Genomic DNA, 25,650 nt, shown 5'->3' with positions numbered 1-25,650 from the left:
CAGAAGAACATTTTAAAAAAAGAAAGAAAAAATGGAGTTTAAAATCCATACTGGCAGAAATCCTAGAGTTTGAATTTAACTACTTATTTGTTTCACATATATATAAAAACCTTATTTTCATCTCAAGCAAATAAATGCTATCACACTAACTCTTAGTGCTATTAGCTTCAAACAGGATATATATGTGTGTGTGTATTTTTTCATATTTTCTAAATCTCTCACGATCCTTCAAAGTTGTGTTGATAAAAGTTTGTTAACAGATGACATTGCTCAGACTTCCATGGCCAAATATTTTCAAAGATAATATTTTGACAGTTGAAATGCCAGTTTGCAGAAGGAAGGGAAAATATGCCATTTTCCCCAATTGTCATCCAGTTGATGGTTGGTGACAAAGGTATTAATAGATTTCCTTTTATACTTAGATTTGCCAACTTTTTTGGTTCACATACATATCCAAGTAGATGAATGATGGTTCACATTTGAATAACAGTCTTAAATGTTGATATTCAGAAATGTCAACTCTGGCCATTTCCAAAATGAATGCATTGAAATTGATGCAATATGTCTTCATAATGGTTTTACTTTAGAGAGGGTAAAAATTCTGTACTCTAGAAACCAAGCAGTCAACAATCTTTTTTGGAAAACTTACTGGGTCAGGAGCCCTAGAAAAATCACTCAAAGATGACAGTGATTCTCTTTACCCTCAAAGGTATTTTATTATTATTGAGATATAATATTTTTAAAAAATTAAGTAGAAACAAAAAGATTGTTTGGAAAAGGTAACCCAGAAAGACTGTTCTGAAAACTACGTTAGTACATTTCACCATGAAATAGACATGATCAAATCACAGGTTGAACCTGATGAAAATAAATGGGAAGAGATGCTCAGTCTTTAATTCTTAAAATGTAATGTGGCAAATTAGTAATAAAATGCATCAAACAGTTCATTTTCAGTGACCACTTTTAAAAGACTAGTTTGATTCCACCACTGAGAGGTCACCAGGGAAGTTGTGCCACTGGGGAAGAGCTGATCCCCTTGGGTTTTTCCTGTTTGGATCAGAAAAAATAATTAGTATAAACAAATAAATAACCTCTTGATCTTAAGGCATGACCACTTTTAGCTGGCAAATAAAGATGAATTAGAAAATTAAATACCACTGATTGTTCATATTCCAAACATGAAGCATTAAGCAATAAATAAATTATAAGACTTTTCCCAATGAAAACTGTTATTTGAACTAGATTTTTAGTTAAAATGCACAATTAATTGATAAAAGATGTGCTTTTAAGTCTTCAAAAATTAGGCATAATAATATAAAACTATGGAGATATTTTGAAAAGTATAGTGATTGTTTAAAAGTTAAAGTAATGAAATTAATAGTTGGTCATTCATACTGTGGGTTCAAGGAATGTTAAAATCCTAAATCATAACTAGCTACTTTATTTATAACAGATTTTTAATTTCAAATGACCTACAGATACTTGTTCAGAGGTTAGTTGTTTTCTTGGTTCTGTTTCATTATGTTTTAATTTTTCTATTGTCAGATAACACAAATAAACCTTTCAAAAATGAATTTTATGTACTGGTGTAGAAATATAGATAGTATTATATTGAACCATATGAAATTGCTGTTTTTGTGGGTCAAAGCTGTCAAATCAGAAAATCTGATATGGTTTAACGTAATGTAACAAGGGGTCAGGTCTAGGGCTGGGAATTTTAAAATTTAGCTTATACCCCGTTTTTCTGTGCAAGAATGAGTATGATGATACAGCAACTTATAGGCACTTACTGAAGGTGGAAAGCATTTGAAATCTCATGAGGTTTACATACTCAGTGACCTAAATGTCTGCTTTAAAATTGCTAACCTTTTAAAAATAATCAGAATCCACATTTATTGGATGATATTGAGAAATAAAATTGTTAAGGAGACCAGATAGTTCTTTGGCATGACAAGGGTATTATATCTGCCTAAATATGAGTAACCTGGAAAAACAAATTAACCAAAAGAAATTGTTTCCTTTGAATTTAAAATAAAGTATGTGAATACCATGTTTCCCCGAAAATAAAACAGGGTCTTATATTTATTTTTCCTCAAGAAGACACCCTAGGGCTCATTTTCAGGGGATGTGATATTTTTTTTTAAGTACGGTACAACAATCTCCATTTATTCAAATATAGTTAAGTCGTCTCCTTCTGGAACATCATCATAACTCTCCAAACCTCGAATTCCATCCTGAATTTCTTGCGACTCTATTTCCTTTAGAACCATTGGCCCCAGTCTCTCGTGTCGAGCAATAGAGCTCTCATGGGGCAGATGAGAAGGGCTGCTTGTCTTCTTTACCACAATGCGAGGAAATGCATGGGTTGTGCAGATATGTTGCATAGCCACGCCCATCACTAGGTCTTATTTTCCGGGTAGGGTTTATATTGCGCAAATGCTTAGAAATCCTGCTACGGCTTAGTTTATGGGTAGGTCTTATTTTCGGGGAAACACGGAAGTATTTCCTCATATTAAATAATTATATATATTACACAAAATATGATAGTGTTTTCTATTTATATGCTATGAACATTTTTAAAATTCAAGTATTAACTGCTTGTTTTTTAGTTTCTAAAACTAAGTGAAAAATTTAGAATTATAAATGATGACATGAAAAATACATTTTGGAATTCTCTTGCATCATATATAGAGAAAACACTATGCACATCAACCCCACCTAAAATGACAAACCACAGGGATTAGATTAAACCAAATTAGAAATTAATTATAAGGGGCTTCTTTCTCCCTTCAAATCCAATTTTTAGATATTCCATGATACTACTGTGCAAAAGGCTGAATTTAGAACTTTTAGGTCACCCATACTTATATCTTTGATTTCACAACTATGGCGTGTCAAACAGCACACTTTTCTCAATAAAAAGGTTGACAAATCCCTTTCTCCATGCTACTGCAGACCTATTACTGGTTGAAGAGATAAAAGTGTCCCTGATAGCAGTGACCTTTGTGGCCATCTGCAGTATAGACTTCTGCTGCTTTAGAAGTTGTCTGAGGTGGTATCTATACAAGAACACGCCATGCTAGGAATAACCTACAATGCACACAAGACCAGGGGCCTTACAGGGTCTTCTTTCAAGAATGCCCTTCCCTGAGTATTCAGAGCTTCATATTGTATTCTCATAATTCACATTTGGTCCCCCAAGTGTCTGAAGCAAACCCAGAATAAAGGGAATACAGACTGTGAAATATACTTTAATAAGACATTCCAAAATAAGCTATTCTGCTTGAGTAGCTGTGTTTTCGAGTGATACAGACTTTATTATTGATGAAAAACAGAAAAGTCACTGAGAAGCAGTATAATAAGCAGACAGAAATAACTGAGAATAAATGTAAGCTGTCTCAGAAAACTCTTCATTTTTCCATCATGAGGCTTAATATTAATACAATTGGAATGCTGATTTATTTACATAGTTACTCATTTAATGCCTGTCTCCATTGCTAGAGTATAAGCCCTATGATAGCAAGAACTGCATTTGTCTCTTTTGGTGGAATTATTATGGGTATTTTAAAAACCACTTATACAACTTTGCATTTATGCCATTTTGCATAAAGAATGTGTTATTTTCAGTTATAAATTTTGGGGAAAAATTAATAAGGAAAATGTTTCATCTTTCCCAAAGACTTATGTTAAACATAAAAGTTTGAACAGAAAGAACAGAAAGTCACTTTTTTGCTTACTCTGAAAGAATCTACAAAGAATTTAGCAAAGTGTTCTTGACCTCCTGAGTGACACTAGTTATAAAAGAAGACACCACCCCGTCCTCCTGCTGCACACTTCAAAAATAGACTGCCTGCGGAGGAATGTAAATGACTCTTTGAAACACAGGAAAAATGCTTGAAAGCTTACTAATGGATCTCTCTTCAACAAAACAATTCCAGGAAAATGGATAGAAATTTTCCGTTAAGACTTATTCACCTTAATGAAGGAGTTTTATAGCTCTGGAGTTTAAAAAAAATATTAGGTTCTACACATAGAAAATCAGATAGATTTTATATGATTTTTAATTAAAAATCACACAGTAATTTGTGTTTCTTTTTTTTTAATTTCAGACTATTATGAGGGTATGTTTCTTTATAATAAATATGTTTACTGATATCAGATAAACATAATGCCATCTTTTTTGGGGCATTTGAAAGTAACTAGAATTTTTTCCTGACTGTGACTACTCACTGTCTTTTAAAGCTTATGGTGGTCACTTTGTATCCCTTATTAGTTTCAACATTGTGTTTTGCAGAACACTAGTTGTCCATAAATAAAGGAGAAAATCATTCTATATTCAAAATGTTGCATTAAGCTAATTTACTGAAAGCTTCTCAAAGTTTCTATTTGAATTATGAGTCTCCAAAAGGAAAATTATGGTATTCACTGTTTTCCATCTTTTCCAACCACAGAAGCCTTTTTTTCCAGGAAGAGCCTCTTGAGTCTAATGTTTAGCAAAAATCATGCTAGACAAAGTGCACTTTTACATTTAATTTACATTTTACATTTAATTTTATTATATAAAATTATTGCGGAAGAAAATTTAAGTATTTATTTCTAATGACTTCTGACTCATTGGATATTTTCAGTGACTGCCTAGGTCAAATTTATAGAAATCATGAATACAAATGATTTATAGAAATCATGAATACACAGAGCTAGTTGGATTTCTCCATATTGGTAGCTATATACCACTGCTTTTTGTACCTTGGTTTTAATCATAAAAACAGGGGTAGACCTATTTATGTGTGGTCCTGATACTCTGATTCTCTCTCTCCATTGTTCACACCTTTGCTAGTTATAAGTTATCTATTTTTTTTGGACTGCCTATGCCATCTTCTGTTCTAACTGAAAGATTTTGAGCTTGAAGAAGTGAAAGGGTTTTAGACATCAAGAGATGCCTAATTAAACAGTGAAGTCATTAAAGTGTGAAATATGAAGAGAAAGTTTTATGAAATTTATTTTACATTCTTGTGACTTTCTCAGGTCACTTGCATACTTTCACATAATTTGCCTCAATTTCAAAACATGCTAGTGCACTCCAGTTCTATTCAGTTCTGATGCTGACCATCTGGAATTAGTGCTGGCACCACAGGTTAAAGGCGTGGTTCCCAACAGCATTGCCCTCACTTCAGATGCCAGCTGCAAGTTGAGGGGTCTCAAGGCCACCTACATTTCTGAACAAATAAATGCAATGTGGAGGAGTTCCCACTATTACCCTCAAGTTCAGTGATTTGCTAGAAGAACTCACAGAACTCAGGAAAGAACTATACATATTTTATTCTGTTATTATAAAGGATATAAATCAGGATAAACCAAATTTAAGACACATAGAGTGAGGTATGGGAGGGTCCTGAACACAATACTTATGTACCTTCTCCCCATTGAGTCATGGTACATCCACCCTCCCAGTATATCAATGTATTCATCAACCAGGAAGCTCCACCAAGCCAGTTGTCCAGAGTTTTTATTGGGGTTTCATTACGTAAGCATGAATGATTGAATCATTAGTCACATCACTTAACTGAATGTCAATCATTTACACGTTCTTCAGAACCATCACACATTTTTGAATTCTGTTGTATTAGGATTGTATTGTTGGAGGCACATTCAAGCATACCAAGTTCTTTTCCCATTTTAAAATACCCAGACATTTTCATGTCTGAGTTTTATAGTTTTTTAATCTTCTCCTTTGCTGTCAATTCTCATGTCTGTTAATTTCCTTTAGCAGCATTTTCTCCTCTGCCCTTCTTACCATCAGAATTAGATCTGATATGAGTTGAGAGAATATAAGTGAGGACCTAGTGACCTTCCCTACAGAGACATGTATGTAGTCTGACAGGAATGGTTTTGCAGAAACTATTTCACTGTTTAAGGTCTGCAAATTCCCAGTTGCTTCACATTTAGAAGCTAGGCATCCACATAAGTGGGCTTTATTCCCAATAATTCGAACATTTTACAAGGAATTGCATTTTCTTACATATGAAGCATAATGAATTGGTGTATGAATAAGCTTTTGAATAAAATATTTGTTTTTATTCTGCTGAAGCCCTTTGGAATATTTGGAAGGTTTTTGTTATATTATTAAATATATCATCTTAAGTTTTCAATGTCATTGTTATTTCAGATACAGACAATAAATCTGGGTTTGAATTTCAGTAAAGAATGCATCATCCTTCTAATTTAGTTTCTAAGAAAGGTATAATTTACTGGAGTTTCAGACTAAAATTAAGAAACAAATACACTAAAACTGTGGTCAGTTTTTGTTTTAAAAATTTATTTGACATTAACCAATGATAGTCAACTTCTTGGAGACATTATTTTTTGAGAAAATAAATTTATATAAAACATATGTGCAAGTCCATATACTGTATTGGTTAGGTAAATTAATTGATCCATCTTATAAATGTGAGTGTCTTCTAAGGACACATGGTATTAGTTTTGCAATATGTACCTGAAAAAGATATGTACTTTTTTCCAGTATCTTAATACATTTATTGATACATAACAATTGCATATTTTTATGGGGTACATATGTTTTTGATGCATACATACAATGTGTAATGATCAAATGAGAGCGTTTAGGATATCTCTCACCCTAAAACATCATTTCTCTGTGTAGGGAACATTAAAAATCTTCTTGCTATTTTGAAATACATAATAAATTGTGAAGTGTAGTCAACCTACTGTGCTATCCAACACTGGAACTTATTCCTTCTATCTAATTGTATGGTTGTAACCATTATCAAACATCCCTTTGCCCCTAACCTCCAGCCCTTGCTAGCCTTTGGTAACTCTCATCCTGTTCTCTACCTTCATGAGATCAACACTTTTAGCTGTCACTTATGAGTGAGAGCATGTGATATTTGTCTTTCTGTGCCTGGTTTATTTCACATAACATAATAACCTCCACCTCCAGTTTCATTCATGTTGCTGCAAGTGACAGGATTTCATTCTTTTTTATGACTGAATAATATTCCGTTGCATATATATTCCACATTTTCTTTATCCGTTCATTTGTTGATGGACAATTAGATTGTTACCAGATTTTGGCTATTCTGAATAGTGCCACTATACACATAGAGGTGCAGATATACCTTTGATATACTGATTTCCTTTCTTGTGGGTAAATATCCAGTAGTGGTATTGCTAGATTGTGTGGTAGCTTTACTTTTTCTTTTTTGAGAATTCTCCATAATGTTTTCCATAATGGCTATACTGATTTACATTATCACCAACAGAATTATATATATATCAGAATTCCTTCTCTATATTCTCACCAGCCTTTGTTATTTTTTATTTTATAATAGTCATTCTGACTGGAGAGAAATGATATCTCCTAGTGGTTTGATTGGCATTTCGCTGATGAATTAGTGATATTGAGCCTTTTTTCATATGCCTGTTGGCCATTTGTATGTCTTCTTTTGAGAAATGTCTGATCATGTCCTTTACACACTTTTTAATGGGATTATCATTATTGTTATTTTACTGGTATTTGAGTTCCTTGTATATTCTGGATATTAGTCCCTTATCATATGAATAGTTTGAAAATATTTTCTTCTATTCAACAAGTTATCTCTTCACTTTACAGATTGTTTCCTTTGTTTTGCAGCAGCTTTTTAGTTTAATAAAGCCATATATGCCTATTTTTGGTTTTGTTGCCTGTGTTATTGAAGTCTTAGCAATAAAATATTTGCCTAGACCAATGTCCTGAATAATTTCTCTTGTTTTCTTCTAGTAGCTCTATAGTTTTGGGTTTAACATGTAAGTATTTAATCCATTTTAATTGATTATTGTATATTGTAGGAGATAGGGGTTTAGTCGTATTCTTCTTTATATGAATATCTAGTCTTCTAGGAATGATTTATTCAAGAAGATATCTTTTCCCAATGTGTGTTTTTGGTGGCTTTGTTGAAATCAGTTGGCTGTAAATAAATGGATTTGTTTCTGGGTTCTTTAATCTGTTCCATTGGTTTATGTTTTTGTTTTTATACCAATACCAGGTTGTTTTGGTTAGTTTATTTTTGTGATATATTTTGAGGTCAGGTTGTATGATCCCTCCTGCTTTGTTTTATTTGTTTTTTTTTTGTTTGTTTGTTTGTTCTTTGCTCAGGATTGTTTTGGCTATTTGGGATCATTTGTGGTTCATAGTTTTATACAAATTTTAGGATTGTTTTCTCAGTTTTGTGAAGAATGCCATTTGAATTCATTGTGTCTGTAAATTACTTTGGGTAATATGATCATTTTAACAATATTTTTCTAATCTGTGAGTATGGGATATCTTTCCATTTGTGTCCTTTTCAATTTCTTTCATCAATGTTTTGTAGCTTTCCTTCTGTAGATCTTTCACATCTTTGGTTAAATTTATTCCTTCGTATTTAATATTTTAGAAGCTATCATACATGAGAACGATTTCTTGATTTCTCAAATAATTCATTATTAGTATATAAAAATGCTAAGGATTTTTCTATATTGACTTCAAATCTTGCAACTTTATTGAATTTATCAGATCTAAGAGTTTTTGGTGGAATCTTTAGGTTTTTATAGATAGAAGATCATGTCATCTGTAATAGGGGAAAAATTGACATTCTCTTTTCCAGTTTGAGTACCTTTTATTTCTTTCTCTTGCCTGATTGCTCTGGCCAATACTTTCAGTACTATGTTGAATAAGAGTGGTGAATGCAAGCATCCTGCCTTTTTCCATATTTTCCTACTATGCCTACTTTGCTGAGAATTTTTATCAGAAAGGGTTGCTGAATATTATTTAATGCATTTTCTACATCTTTTGAGATGATCATATGTTTTATTTTCCCTCATTCTGTTTATGTGATGCATCACATTTATTCATTTGTGTATATTAAACCATCCTTGTTTCCCTTGGGTAAATCACACCTGATCATGGTTTATTGACTTTTTGATGGGTTGTTAGGATTTTTTGTTTGTTTGTTTTTGTTTTCTTTTGTTTTTTACTGGTGCACTAGTATTTTGTTGAGGATTTTTGAAGCTATATTCACCAGGGATATTAGCCTGTAGTTTCTTTTTTTTATTTTCTCCTTGTCTGATTTTGGTGTCAGGGTAATACTGCCTTCATTAAATAAGTCAGGAAAAATTCCCTTTGCTTTTTTGGAATAGTCTGAGAAGAATTGGTCTTTCCTTTTTAAATTTTATTTCAGAATATTACAGGGATACACACATTTGGTTACAAAATTTGCTTTTGTATAATTTGAGCCATACTTGTAAGTGTGCCCTTCACCCAGATAGTGTGCATTGTACCTATTAGGTGTGAATTTATGCATCCACTTCTCCCCATACCACTTACTTGATTTCCCTTGAGTTTTCCTTTCATATATGTGCACATAAGTGTTGATTAATTAGTTTCAATTTAGTATTGAGTAAAGGTGGGTTTTTTTCTATTCTTGTCATACTTCACTAAGAAGAATGGTCTCCAGTTCCATCCAAGTTGTTACAAAAGATACTAGATCACAACTTTTTTTGTGGCTTAGTGTTCCATGGTATACATATACCACATTTTATTACTCCACTCATGAATTGATGGGCACTTGAATGGTTTCCACATCTTTGCAATTGTGAAACATTTGAATGCAAACGCCCTTTTTATAAAATGATTTTGTTTTTCCTTTGGGTAAATACCTAGTAGTGGGATTGCTAGATCAAATGGTAGGTCTGCTTTTAGTTCTCTGGAGTATCTTCATACTAATTTCCATAGAGGTGGCACTACTTTACATTCCCACAAAAAGTGTAGAAGTGTACCTTATTCTCTGCATCCTCACCAGCATCTGTTGTTTTGGGACTTTTTGAATAAAAGCCATTCTCATGGTATGTTGTGTTTCCATTTTGTTTTAATAACTTTAATTTTTTTTTCTTCTTCATTGAATCTGTGGTTATTCGAGACATGTTGTTTAATTTCCATATATTTTTTACAATTTCTAGCAGTACTCTTACTGATTTCTAGTTTCATTCCATTGTCATCTGAGAAGATACTAGATATGAAATCTATTTTTTTTAATTTGTTCAGACTTGTTTTTTCTTCTTCTTTTTTTAACTTCAGCATATTATGGGTTAGGGTTACATATATTGCCCATGCTCCCCCTTCCCCCTCGAGTCAGAGCTTCAAGCGTGAGCATCCCCCAGATGATGCACATCTCACTTATTATGTATGTATATACCCATCCCTTCCTCCTTGTTTTATGTCTTAAAAAATGGGGCTATGCTGGAGAATGTTCCATATGCTCATGAGAAGAATGTATGTCTTTAATTGTTCGATAAAATTTTATGTAAATGTTTATTCAGTCCATTTGATCTATAATGCAGATTAAGTTTAATTTTTCTTTGTTGATTTTATATCTAAATGAACCGTGTAATGCTGCAAGTGAGGTGTTTAAGTCTTTATTATTATTTTCTATTTCCCCCTTTACATCTATTTATATGTTCCTTATATATCTGGGTGCTCCAATGTTTAGTGCATATATATTTAGAATATCTGGGAATTAGAATATCATCTTGATAAATTGATCCCTTTATCATTATCATGACTTTCTTCATTTCCTTTTACAGTCTTATCTTAAAGTCTATTTTGTCTTATATAAGTATGGCTACTCTTGCTTGCTTTTGGTTTCCATTTCATGGAATATTTTCTTTCATCCCTTCCCTTGGTGTATATATATGCATCTTTACAGGTGTAGCAAATTTCTTGTAGGAAGCATATAGTTGGGTCATGTTTGTTTTTATCCATTCAGCCTGCATTTGTGTGTGTATGTGTGTATGTTGAGAATTTAATCTGTTTACACTTGTGGTTATTATAGATGAGTACTTCTCCCATTTTGTTAATTATTTTGTTTTCTGATTCTTTTGAATATCCTTTGTTCCTTTCTTTTTCTCTTATTGTTTACCATTGGAGTCTGCTGGTTTTCTCTAGTGGCAACATTTGATTCCTTTGTCTTTCTCATTTGCTTATCTGCTCTACCCTGAGTTTCATACTTTTGTGTGTTTTCATAATGGTAGATACTATCCTTCCACTTCCAAATAAAGGACTTCCTTAAACATTTATTATAGAGCCAGTCTAGTGATAATGAATTCCCTGAGATTTTGCTTATCTAAGAAAAATTCTTCATTTCTCCTTCATATTTGAAGGATTGCTTTCCTGGGTATTGTATTATTGGGTGGAACTTGTTTTTCATTCAGTGCTTTTCAGGGCCTGCAAAGACTGAGGGACTCTTCTATGGCTAAGACTGTAGGAGTCCTTGGTGGGAACATGGTCCACTGGGGATCTGTCATTTACCGTTCCCCCACAGTGAGGAGTTCCTTCTGACTCCAAGCTGATCCTGGCCAGGCTGACTACTACTCTTTTTTATGCCTCAGAGATTCCCTGTCACTTCCCTGTCGAATTCCAGTGTTCTCTTTTAAACATTCTAGTTGACATGTGATTATCTCCTTGCTGTTTTGATCCTTCTTTGTAAAGGAGATGAGTGCCAGGTGCCTCTAGTCAGCCATCTAGAAGCCCCTGAGCAGCACATTTTTAACATGTGTATTAACATATGCATCCTAAGTTGTTCTCTTATTTGCATTATTTTCAGTGCATTTAAGTTAATACATGAATTTCCCAGAATGTGTTTAGTTTTGCTTATAAGCTTTTACTAGTTTAATTTTCCACAACAGTAGCATTTAGAATTCTTTATTGAGATTATTTGCTGAGTGCTGACTTCATGTTTCTTTACTATCTTACTCATTCAGCAGCAGTGCTATTTCAGTAACACTTTGGACATAACCCTGTCACAATGTATATCACATTATACTGTGATTATTTCCATATGCATAATAACTCCATATGTAAAGGATATGAAGCCATAGTTCTTATTCACTGTTGTGTAATTTCCATCTCAGCAGTGCATGGTATTAATTCCTGGGGAAATGTTATTTGCAGGAGAGAACTAACAGAAGTATCAGTGGACCTAAGTTCTCCTCTAGTTCTATACTCTTTTTTTTTTTTTTTTCTTTTGTCATCAGGTAGTAAACCTTACTATCTGTTAACACAAGAAAGCTTTCTCTGGGTCCACTTGGATTTTTTGTTACAGATAAATTTCCCCAGCAGTTTCTCAACATGAAAATAGTTAAATTTGAAAAACTATCTCATAGTTTCAAGTCTAGTTCCTTCCCCTAAGCTTTTTATATTACATATGGACTTTTTCTTTTAAAAATTTCTCTTGGGTATCTTTAGGCAACAAAATTACAGTTAAGTATAGAAAAGTATTTAATGGAATACAGTGAAAAGCAGACTTACTAAATGGTATATATTTTAATAGAGATCTTCAAGATAGAAAGTAACAAAGCATTTGAAATGGTAAACAATATCTCATACTTGAAGTATGATTACTTTTTTCTTAATGTAAAGATAATTTTTAATATTATGACATTTCTCTGCTTTTAAAAGTAATCTATCAAAATTAGTACAACACCTAAAAAAGAATGAATTTACTGTATGTCAATTATATATATAAAAAAACCCCTGATTAACAAAAAGGAGAGTATGGTGGTCAGTTGTGTTAACAAATAACACACAGTTGTTCATATGAACACATACAGCTTTTTGCTTGTTTTCTAACCTTGCCATGTGTTGTACAGTTCACTTAGTCTTTGATGTCATGTTCTGACAAACTAATTTCATTGAATTTGTGATGATACATATTAAAAATAAGAAAAAAAGGCACCAAAGGTAGCACATTTGTCCTACCTCAGGGTAGAACAAATTTCTACCCTGTTCAGTTGGTGTTTGGAAGGTAATTAGTAGATTATCTGAGACCACTCAAATTTTGCTTTCAGTTTCTAAACATAATTGTTGCAAAAGATCTGGTCACTTGTGGCCCAATCCACTTGTCATGTATCATGGGCTTTGGATCCAATGCTCTTAAAAAATGTGCATTTCCTGCTCACTGGCAAATTTTCAAAGCTTAGCTAAGCAACCCCTAGGAAATGATTTCAGCCTGTGGCTTTTGCCTGTCAGGGCAGTCATTGATGGTACTCCAGCAAATTGGGCTCCTGCCTTTTGCCTGGTTGGGCAGGTTTTGATCCTGTTTTGGATAATCTTTATTTAGAATCCAAAAAAAAAAAAAAAGACTGTTTCTTATTGATTTTACCCTCACTGGCTATTTAAACATTTGTTTCTTCTCAATAATGGCTATATGGGTCTCTGTTACTAATATATAGCATATATTTCACCAGCTTTTATTGCCTCTTTTCAAGTTCTGTCTTAATTACTGGCTTAGTGAAATAGTGCATTCTCCCTCATGGATACTGCTTTTGTGCTTCGCCCTGTCTATCTGTGTCTTCTTTCAGAGAGATAAGTGGACATTTAAGTGACTATAGTCCTCATGAAACCATACACACTCTTTAAGATTTGTTAACACATAAAACTGATCTGGCTCTTGATTATACAAGTCAGTCTAGCCTGGTTCCTTTGTCGTTGAGAAGGCTGAGGTGTAAGGATTATGCTGAGTGAGTTGTTTGAGACTGGTGACACCCTGTGTCTACTCCCTCTTTAAGTCCTCCCCTCTATCCTGCCTCAGTGCATTCTCACCAGTCAGAGACAGATACTCCATGATAGCAACCAAGCAAGTGTTTTGCCTTCGCTAACCATTTTCAAGTCATGTCTCCTGAAGAATTCTGCCATCTAGGCAGAATGGAGCATGTAGTTCTATCATTCATGGCTCAGTTCATTTCTTGTTCTTTAGAATCTTCTCTACCCTATGACTCTATTTCCTTTAGAGTTCCTTTATGATTCTTATAGCATGCACTCTGCATTGCCTTTATTTACTTTGTCTCTCTGGATAAGTACTAGGAGCTCTTATAGGTAGAGATCCTATCCTATTCATCAGATATCCGATGTATATCCCAGCATCTACCAGAGGGGTAGGCATATGACGGTACCCCGTAAATGCTGTCATAGGACAGAGGGAGTGAGAGAAGAGAGCAAGGTAGGCAGACAGTATTAAATACTTAATATTGAAGTATTAGACAGAAGTAGTAAAGTGCTAAGTCTCCCTGACTTAGTCCTTAGAGAATTTAGCTGCTTTTATTCTAGTCACTGAGCCCTGTTCTTTTACTTAATAAACTCTTACGTTAATAAACAAATTATCTGATTTGTATTGTTAAGAACTGCTATGATGATGGAAGTTCAGACTAGTAAATGATCTGTTTGCTTCTCAAACATACTTGAAAAGTATTTCCAGGTTTACACTACTGTAATAATTATAATTGTATAAATAGGGGAAAATTCCTTTGAATAAGGTCGATAGCCCCATCATGAAGAGCACAGATACTGAAATAGCAGTGGGGCTGCAGGATACAGCTCTTTCAAGGTGACTCGGGAGATCTGTGTGAGAACAGGAAATGCAATGTCCATGTATTAGGAACTGTCTATGTGAAGAGAGCTGAGAATTAACATTGATGTGGCATCTATCTTACCATATCTACCAATCTGCTCAATCCAGTGACCTAGAAAGTGATAAATGGGAGTCAAACCACAAGATGTTTCCCCTGAGAAATGTGCAAATATAAATTTTTTAAGTATTTGGGATTTAATCTTCTACATTACCAGGTTAGGTACCAAAAGGGCACATTAGTAAGAGATTAGAAACTAATTTTTTATCAACTTGACTCTAGAATAGTCTTGAACAAGTTTATCCATCTCACGTTAGTCAGATAATCAGAGAATATAATGTTTAAAATAAGAGAAATCAAGCTAGCTGTTTAAATATGGCTGGAGGTAGGGACTGGGCTGAATTGACCATTTTTCCATTTCGTATCTTATAATACTCTGTGTTCAACCCACACTTACACCCTCTTCAGGGCCATCTAATATCAGAAAGGCTTTAAAATATTCACCTCTTATTTAGATTCCTTCGTACTACCCTTATGTGCAAAATGAAATTTTTTACTAACTTACTACTGTCTATGAAGGACTTTCTTGATAGGAGAAAGTAAGTATTGATGCATTCTCAGGTTCTTTACACATCTCTAGGTGAACAATTCACAAAAAGCTTGAAATGGTTCTCATTATTGACCTCCCATATAGTACTTGAATACTACTACTAGCTTTCCTCTAGGTGCAAAGTACTTTAATGGTTGGGACTTTGTTTTTTCACTTTGAGTAAAAACATAACAATAATGATGATGGCGATAACAGGTACAAATAGTACTTATTCAAAAGTTTGTGTTCTTGTGCTGTGGTTTAAATATATGTGATCTAATTTAATTTGCTTAGCAACCCAATGGAGGAGTTACTGTTATTATTTCCAAGTTTTAGGTGAGGAAAATGAGGTTTACAGGTTAAATAACTTTCCCAGATCACACAGCCATTAAATGACTGAGCTGGGATTTAATAAGCAATGAATATATGCTAAATTAATGGCATTCCTTTACAAAGAACCTTACTTAGTAACATTCTGTTTTCTCAAAGAACTCAACCAACAGATTTTCTGCCATATACGTCCTTTTTGGGAGAGTCAGTCCATATTTTTCTCAGATAAATACAAACTATCCTCTTCCTTTTATGTGATTCTTGCACAAACTTCTGTTTAACTGGTAGGCCATATTTTTTGTTTACTCATTTTGCTATTACCTTGTTACATAAAATTCAGCCTCAAGTAATAGATTCATAAAAAGTAGGTAAAATAGGTTAATGAGAAAATTATTTTTAAGCAAGTTTTATGACAGATTTTTAAAAATTTTTCTCATATTATGTATTCTTTGTATGAATATCTTTATATATACAACTTTGCATACTTGTTGAACTATTTCCCATAGAAAACAAGGCAAAATATCAAGATCACAAATGTTAATAGTTTTAATAGTTTATAATTTTTTTATCTAAATGACTCTAGAAATTAGACATAAGCCCCTTAGAACTAATCTCCTGGATTCAACATTGTAGGCACATAAGCATGCCATTATCTGTATAAAGCAAAATGTATTAATACTCATTGAGTCTTTTATTTTTCTTCACCTGACACTTGGATCAAAAGATGACTCACCAATCTATATCCTTCACTTTTGTTTGTTACCTGGCTCACGATTCATCTATAAGAAATCTTGTTTACTAAGCTGCACTATGCGCCCAACATGCAGGTCATGGGGAGAGGGAAAGGATGTAACGCAACCATTGGAAGAGACATAGTTTTAAATAAATATGTGTTTCTATTATAATCATAAGCTTGTGTTTATATGTGTGTGTGTATATATATATATATATATATATATATATATATATATATATATAAATATTGTGTGTGTGTGTATAAAATCAGTATGCGATTCTTCCACTCTGTTCTTGAGCACTGCTGTAACCATGACCAGGTGCTATATTGTGCTGAGATTCTAGCTAAGACCTGCTTATTTGTCAGCTCCTGCGGTGCTTTCACCTATGCTTAGGAGCTGCAGGCTGCTTAGTGAATGGCTCAAAGAGAGTTAACTTCATCCCTCTAGAATCCTTGACCAAAATCTGCTGTCTTCTTTGCTTTCCACTAAATAAAAAACAGTAACACTAAAAGTCAGGGGTAAGTTTCTCACTGATCATGGTGACAACTGCTCTTTTCCTTTAAAGTATTGTGTTGAATGTATTCTTTTAGAGAGAACTAATTTGGGTTGCATATTACTTATTGCTTCTGTCTAATAAAACCTGACATGTAGGATAATGAGCCAATGGTACATTATATCCAGTGAACATTTAATTTAACATTTAAGTTATGTGGCTATCCTCTTTGACTTGATTTTCTATTCTGTAATGTCTAGTTTTGTTTTTTTTTTTCCTTCACCTCTGTCTTTTGAAGCAATAAGAAAAATGTCATATTGTTTTTACCCCTTCTGCAACAGCATTCTTATTTCCGAACATGTCAAGCAAGCTACAACTCTACCTGACCTTGACTAGTACTTATTATCAAATTATTGGATTTAATGAACAGATACATTTTTTTATATTTTACAGCATGAAATATAAACATCCGAACTATGAGCTAAACCTCAAATGTACAATCCCTTTTGTTACTTTTTCTGCTGCCAAGGAATGTGACTTTCTTTTTGTCCTTTTAGATATCTCTGTCTTTTCTATGTCAGAGATAGCAGAAGGCAGCACCTTTTCAAAGTTAAGGAGCCACAAGAGTTTCCTACCTGCCTAGATGAAGGCTCAAAGTTTCCATTTTAAAAGACCCAAATGGAAGAAGGGAACCCCAGCATACTGCAGGAAGGTACCGCCATCCCATGTGAGTATATTTTGCTCTCAAGAACCTTTCTGTTGACCCATGGAAGACCCTCACCCTCCAGCTTACAAGACGGCTACACTGCATCTGTATTTCTAAGCAGGAGCAATGATGATGGGGAAAGACGAAAAGGGGCATTCCAACATATTTTACTTGACATTAATGAGCTTTCCCAGAAACCCCACCCAGCTACTTATATTTACATCTTTTTGACCAGAATTAGACCCAGAAAGACTTAAGATTGTAAATTTTTAGTGGATCCATTATCACCTTGACATGGCCAGGGTTCTGTTGATAGAGAAGAAGGAAAAAATGGATATGGCTTAAGCGTTTAGCAGTGAGTCCTACAAGGATAGGTCTATAAAAGTGTCAAGTTAGCCTCAACTGAATTCCAGCTATAATAGAAAAGTGATTAGGAAACTCACATTATGTGTCTGTAGCCTTAACTTCAGGATCAAAGCTTTGAAGTACAATTTAGCAGCATGTAAAGAAATATTAATATTTTTTCACCATTTTAAAAATATTTGTATATTTGGACTTTCTTAAGCCTAGCTTGAGAACAGAAAAATAAGCATAAGAAAGGATTTATTTCTGAAAATGATCTATAAAACTGTCTGGTGAGTTTCTACCAGAAAAGTATTTCTTCTAAAGATTCCTCATTATATAAAATGGGATTAGATAATAAAGAAGTGTTATGAGATTATAGAAGCTTCCTCTCCATGTTCCTTCAAACTAAAAGATCTACATAGAAAGAGAAACTGAGAGCATTATGTCAAATATACACATCCAGCCTGCTTCTCAACTGGGGCTCATTCAATTTTCTGGCAGAGTGTCCAGGCAAAACACCTGGATATTTTCTAGGTGGGTACCTTACCACCTGTGTTGGGTATTTTTGAACACTGATGTGGTTAAGTCCAGCTTGACAGGATGTAAAAATTTCATGAAAATATAGGAGATAAGGATCAGATATCATCGTAATGCCAGTTCATAAAGTACATGAGCATATGATTAAGCAGAACAGGCAGCTGCAGGGTGATAAAATTTGGAAACTATGGGAAAGACCTCCCCCACAGACAGGCCATTTTAGTCATGTTGAGAGGGAGGACTACCAAGGCATGTAAGTTAAGTGCATACTGTGCCTAAAGAATATGAAGTTCATTTCAAATTAATATTCTCTGAGCTATTAATATTTTGGAACAAATGAGTTTATCCAGTGACTTATGAGAAAAAGCATTTTAGGATAAAGTAGAATCTAAGACAGGTGAATTCTGGTAAGAAAAAAAGGCAAAGTCAAAAAATAACATAGAAAAAAGGACATTACGGTGGAAACCCCAGCCTACCTGGAAGCAGAGCTAAAAATGCTCACAGTGGAATTCTCAAAGCAGATGGAAGGGAGCCAAGACATACTCTACGTGTTGCACACACTTTCTCTGAAATTGACCAGGATGCTCTGGCCTATATCAGGAGGGAGGACTTAACTTTGTTCTGTGATGTTACAACTGGTGAATCCTTTACTATTTAAGAAATTATGTTACACATGAAAATTATGATGAACTAGAAATGTTCAGTAAATGGTGCTGGGAATATTGGATATCCATATGCAAAAGAATGAAACTGGATGGACCCTCTCTCTCACCATATACAAAAAAATCAACACAAGATGGATTAACGACTCAACTGTAAGACCCCAAACTATAAAACTGCTAGAAGAAAACTTAAGAAAAACACTTCAGGACACACTGGTCGAGGCAAAAACTTAGTGGCTAAGACCTCAAAAGCATATACAACAGTAGACAAATGGTATTACACTAAACCAAAAAGTTTCTTCACAGCAAAAGAAACAACACAATGAAGAGAAAACCTGTTGAAGAAAATATATGCAAACTATTCATCTGAACAGGCACCAATATGCTGAATATACAAGGGACTCAAAAGTAAAAAAGATTAATAGTCCCATTAAAAAGTGAGCAAAGGACATGAATGGACATTTCTCAAAAGAAGACATACAGGTATATAAACAAATGGCCAACAGGTATATAAAAAAATGTTTAACATCGCTAATCATCAGTTAAATGCAAATCAAAACCACAAGATTTCATCTCAGCACAGCTAGAATGGCTATTATTAAAAAGATAAAAAATGCTGGTAAAGATGTGGAGAAAAGGGAAGTCTTATAAAACTGTTGGAGAGAATGTAAACTGGTATAACCACCATGGAAAACTTCTGGAGATTTCTCAAAAAATTATATCGTGTATACCTTAACAAATTATTTTAGCTATTTAACAGCTTTGTCTTTTAAACATCATACTAAAGATTTAAGTGATTTAAATGCCACCTTTACAGTGTTAGAATATTCTCATTTTGACTTTGTACTTATTAATACTTTCACCTATAAGTTTTATAGTTTCATGTTTTCGTGTTACTAAATAACATCCTTTATTGTCAACTTGAATTCCCTTTAGGAGTTCTTGTGAGACAGTTCTGGTGGTAATGAGCTCTCTCAGCTTCTGGTTGTCTGAGAAAGTGTTTATCTCTCCTTCATTTCTGAGGGAAAGTTTCACCAGATAAAGTATGCTTAGTTAGCAGGTCATTCTGGTTTTGTTTGTTTTTTTGTTTTCTTTAGTATTTTGTATATATCATCTCTCTTTATTCTGGCTTATAAGGATTCTGTTGAAGATTCCATTGCTAACTTTACTAAAAACCCCTAATATGTGATATGCTTGTCTTTTCTTGTTGCTCTCATGATCCTCTCTTTGTTTTTGTTTTTTTTTTTGAGACAGAGTCTCGCTTTGTTGCCCAGGCTAGAGTGAGTGCTGTGGCGTCAGCCTAGCTCACAGCAACCTCAAACTCCTGGGCTCAAGCAGTCATGCTGCCTCAGCCTCCCGAGTAGCTGGGACTACAGGCATGCGCCACCATGTCCGGCTAATTTTTTCTATATATATTAGTTGGCCAATTAATTTTCTTTCTATTTATAGTAGAGACGGGGTCTCACTCTTGCTCAGGTTGGGTTCGAACTCCTGACCTCGAGCAATCCGCCCGCCTCGGCCTCCCAGAGAGCTAGGATTACAGGTGTGAGCCACCGCACCCAGCGTATGATCCTCTCTTTGACTTCAATGTTTGACAATTTGATGATGATGTGTCTTGGTAAAATCTTGTTTGGATTGAATGTGATTGGAGACCCTTGATTTTTATGTGACTGGACAATATCTTTCCCTAGATTGGGGAAGTATTTAGCTACTATTTTTTAAAATAATTTTTCTTTTCCTTTATATATATATATATCTTTTCTTCCTTTGAACATAATTAGAATATTTGCTCTTTTGATGGTGTCCCATAAATACTGTAAGATTCCTTTTCTTTATTCCTTTTGGCTGTGTATTTTCAAATAGGCTGTCTTCAAGTTCATGGATTCCGTTTCTCTACTTGATGAATTCTACTGTTGACAATATCAGTTGCATTTTTTATTGCATTCATTGTATTTTTCAAATCCAAATTTTTTAAATTATTATAATCTCTGTTAAATTTGTCAGTTTGTTAATTTATTGTTTTCCTGATTTTGATGAATTATCTCTCTGTATTTAATGGGGTAAGCTATTGAGAAATTGTGTTAAGAAACTGTATTCTTTAAAGTGCTATGTCTTCTAGGTTTTCTGTGCTTCTTGCCACTTTCCATTTATGTCTATGCATTTTGTGGAGTAGTCACCTCTTCTAGACTTTAGAGGCTAATTTTGGTGTAAAAAGACCATCTCCTGTGGAGGGAGGGTACACAAGGTCGCTTGCTGTGTGAGGTGGAGATATTCTAGGACCAGTGCAGCTATCTAGTCTCTGTACAGCTGATGTTAGTATTGATGAAGATTGAAGGCATCCTTAGCAGCAAACACTGCATGTCCACAATTGTGACAAGGGTTGTTGAGGGCATTGGTTGTAATAGCTGCTAAGGTCCTCTCAGTCTTTTCTTTTTTTCCTACCATAGGAAGTTGTATCTGCAACAATCCCTTGTGGCATTGGGTTCAGCCTGTGAGCACTTTCATGGTGGCAGTGGCACCAGCATCTGCTGAGTGAATCAAGCACAGAGCTGAGGCCTGCAGGAAAGGACTGCAGCTCTGAGGTCTGGAGCAGTAATGGCACTGGGTCTTAGGGCACAAGTGTACCCACTACCGTGTTGTTAATAGTATGAAAGTACAGGTGATTGTGAAAGGTGACTACTGGACAGCCAAGAATGAGATCGGAGGCGTGCTCAGAGTTTCTGTGACTCCAGAGTCAGAGCAGGGCCTAGCTTTCTATGGCAGCTGAGAGAGAGACCATGGCTCCAGAACCCAGAGTACGAACTAGTTCACTGTGATGACAGCTCCAGTGTCTGAGACCTGGGTAGATGTACTGCAGCCATAGAGCCTGCACCTGGAATGTGGACGCTTGCGGCATGGCCAAGGTTTGGGAGTCAGGGTACATGCAGGGTTGGAAAAGTGGTGGCTCAGTTTTCACAGCAAAAATATAGTGGCTGCTTCTTGGGGGGAGCATGTGCGGTGTTGTCTCAGAGAAGGATGTCTTATTACAAAACTCCAAGGAAAATATTTGTTTGTATTCAGTTATCTGTAAAAGGCATACCTCAGAGATAATGCAGGTTCCAGTCCACTATAGTGAAGCAAATGTCAAAGTAAGTCACACAAATTATTTTGTTTTCCAGAATATATAAAATTGTGTTTATACTGTACTATAACTTAAGTATGTAGTAGTATTGTCTAAAAAACAGTATTACTTTAATTAAAAATTTCCTTATTGCTAAAAAATGCTAATGATTATTTGAGCCTTGAAGAAGTTATAATTGTTTTGCTGATAGAGGATTTTGTCCTGATGTTGATGGCTGCTGACTGATCAAGGTGGTAGTTGCTGAAGGTTGGGATGACTATGACGATTTCTTAAAACAAGACAATGAAGTTTCTGCATCCATCGAGTCTTCCATTCACAAAAAATTTCTCTGTAGCAGGCAATACTGTTTGTTATCACTTACCCCACAGAACGTCTTTCAAAATTGGAGTCAATCCTCTCAAATGCTGCTGGTTTATCACCTTAGTTTATGAAACATTCTAAATTCTTTGTTTCCAACAATGTTTATAACATCTTCACAAGGAATAAATTCTATCTTAAGAAACCACTTCTTTTGCTCATCCATTCAAGTTTTATCATGAGATTGCAGCAATATACTCACATCTTGAGGCTCCACTTCTAGTTCTAATATTTCCATCATACCTGAAGTGACTTGTTCCACTGACGTCTTAAAGCCCTCTGAGTCATCCATGAGAGTTAGAATCAACTTCTTCTAAACTCCTGTTAGTGTTGTTATTGATATTTTGAACTCTCATGAATTTCTTAATAGCATCTGTAACAGTAAATCCTTTCCAGAATGCTTTCAATTTACTTTGCCCAGATCCATCAGAGGAACCCCTATCTATGGCAGCTATAGCCTTACAAAATGTATTCCTTAAATGATGACTTGAAAGTCAGAATTACTCCTCCATCCATGGGCTGCAGAATGACTGCTGTGTTGGCAGGCATGGAAACAGCATTAATCTCTCTGTTCATCTCCACCAGAGCTCCTGGGTCATCAGGTATGTTGTCAAAGAGCAATAATCTTTTTTCTGAGCACTATGTCTCAACAGTGGGTTTAAAATATTCAGTAAACCTTGCTGTAAACAGATATGCTATCATCCAGGCTTTGTTGTTCCATTGATAGAACACAGGCAGAGTAGATTTGGCAATATTAAGTGACATACAATATTTGGGAAGGTAAATGAGCCCTGGCTTCCACTGAAAGTCACCAGCTACACTGGCCCCAGCAAAAGAGTCAGCCTGTCCTTTGAAGCCAGGCATTGACTTCTTCCCTCCAGTTATGAAAGTCCTAGATGATATATTTTTCCAACAGAAAGCTGTATCTTGTACATTGAAAATTTTCTATTTAGTGTAACCACCTCATCTTAGCTAGATCTTCTGGATAACTTGCTGCAGTTACAACCTTAGCACTTCATGCTTCACCTTGTACTTTTATGTTTTGAAAATGGCTTCTTTCCTATACCTCATGAACCAGCCTCTTCTATCTTCAGACTTTTCTTCTGCAACTTCATCTCTCTCAGCCTTCATAAAATTGAAGAGAGTTAGGGCCTTGCTCTGGGTTAGCCTTTGATCTTCTATCCAGACCAATAAAACTCTCCCTATATTGGCAATAAGGCTGTTCTTCTTTCTTATCGTTGATGTGTTCACTGGAGTAGCACTTTTAATTTCCTCCAAGAACTTTTCCTTTGCATTTACCACTCGGCTGTTTGGCACAAGAGGTCTTCCTTTTAGTCAAGTGCAGCTTTTGACATGCCTTCCTCACTAAGGTTAATTGCTTCTAGCTTTTGATTTAAAGCAAGAGACATGTGATTCTTACTTTCACTAGAACACTTAGAGGCCATTGTAGAGTTATTAATTGGCCTAATTTCAATATTGTTTTATCTCAGAGAATAGGGAAGCCAGAGGAGAGGGATGAAAAATGTCTGGTTAGCGGATCAGTGAGAACACATATTGCATTTATTGAAGTTTGCTGTCATACATGGTCATGGTTTGTATTGCCCCCTAAACAATTACAATAGTTACATTAAAGGTCACAGATCACCATAACAAATACAATTGTGAAAATATTCAAAATGTTGCAAGAATTCCCAATATATTGATACAGAGACACAAAGGGAGCACATACTGTTGGAAAAAGGGCACTGATAGACTAGTTTGATATAGAGTTGCTACCAATTTTCAATTTATAGAACTTGCAATATCTGAGAAGTACAGTAAAGCAGAGCACAAGAAAACATACGCCTGTAAATACTGGACTCTGTTTACTGGGTCACCTTTTTAAAGAATATATTCCTCTGGGCTCTAAAAAAATATTGTTACAGTGAATAGATTTGGTAAATGTTTCCTACCTGTTTCTTTCCCCCCCCCCCCCGTAGTAATATGGTAATGCTTTTTTAATGAACTTGAACAAAATATATAAGAAAAAAGCCCCTGATTAGGATCCGGAGACTTGGGTTCTAGTTAGACTACTTCACAGAGGCTCAGTTTCCTTGCCTATATAATGGTGATAAATGTTCTGCTTACCTCATAAGGCTTCCACATATTTTTAATAAGCTATTTTTACACTGAATCTTCTATTCTCTCATGTTATGCTTGCAGTAGTCTACATTTTAGGCCTTTCTTTGACTTTGCTCACATTTGGCCATATAGGCCAAATGATAAGTTCTACAAGGCATGTCTACATTTCTCCTCATGACCATATATCTGATTCAGTACTCCTCCCTGACTTGTGTCAGGAATATTTAAGGTAGTGATCCATCTGGTCACTTACAAATCATAACTCTGCATGCTTTAAGACCGTCTTACATCCAAACATGTTTCTAAAATTCTGTCCCCAAAGATTCTTATATTATCACTGGCAGGAGTATCATTCATTGGAAACCTTTGGCAAAAGATTGAATTCAACACTCAACATTAGTATGTGTAAGACTCTTTACCAAGTATTCTCAGATTCATCTGAGTAACAAATTAAAGCAAGAATGCAGACTAATTATTTGGAGTTTTTTAAATGATCAAGAAAGAAAAGTCATTCACCAAGATTGTAAAATTTTAAAAAAGGGAAATTAGCTTTGTTCTATACTCCAAGCACAAATCAAAGGGACAAGAAGACAGAAAGTATTTAATAAGTATTTTCATTTTGTATAATATCCACCCAGTTTTTTTTTTTTAAAGGAATTTGTTGTTTATTTGCAGGAGCCGGCCAGTTATGATGTGACACGCTACGAAAATATTTTCTTCCTGTTCTGGGTTCTGGAACAGCTTCTTCAAAAGGAAACCGAAGAAGGCAACACTAAAAGTATAGGGTATGATGACCCAGAAATCAAGAAATTTCTTCAGAGGCATGATGAAACTATTTTCCAACTTTCTGATGCATTTCCTTTATTTACTTTTTATTTATGGAGACTAGGCATTCTCTTGAACTCAGCAGAGATAGAAACTGTTAAAAATAATTCAATTCCTTAGCAATTTGCCAAATATGGAAGCATACAAGATCTTGTGCTTATAAGGCTTTCAAGAATATTTTAAATGATCATTTTTAAATTGATCTCTAATCATTAATTCAATTTTTAGTCTTAAATTGTACATAAAATATTGGGTCACATTTCTATATTAAAAATCAGCCAGTTTCAGTTGATAATGCCCTTCTATTCATACTATGTAATAGACCACTGATTTTCTCAGAAAAGATATTTAAATTGTGAAAGATTTCCATGGGATAGATGCTAGGTGAAATCTT

At 34.6% G+C, this 25,650-nt stretch overlaps 1 protein-coding gene across 1 annotated transcript in view; it reads left to right on the top strand.

The window, feature by feature from the left end:
• The window catches only part of MEI4 (meiotic double-stranded break formation protein 4), a 143,308-nt gene extending 117,932 nt beyond the window's left edge, over window positions 1–25,376 (top strand). Inside the window, exon 4 of the mRNA XM_020287095.2 lies at window positions 25,107–25,376. Coding sequence (XP_020142684.2) covers window positions 25,107–25,376 — 270 coding nt within the window. The remainder of the gene's footprint in view (window positions 1–25,106) is intronic.
• Window positions 25,377–25,650: the final 274 nt, after the last annotated feature.

Source organism: Microcebus murinus, chromosome 5 (assembly GCF_040939455.1).
Source record: "Microcebus murinus isolate Inina chromosome 5, M.murinus_Inina_mat1.0, whole genome shotgun sequence".
Taxonomy (NCBI): Eukaryota; Metazoa; Chordata; class Mammalia; order Primates; family Cheirogaleidae; genus Microcebus; species Microcebus murinus.
This window is presented reverse-complemented; position numbering and strand designations above follow the sequence as displayed.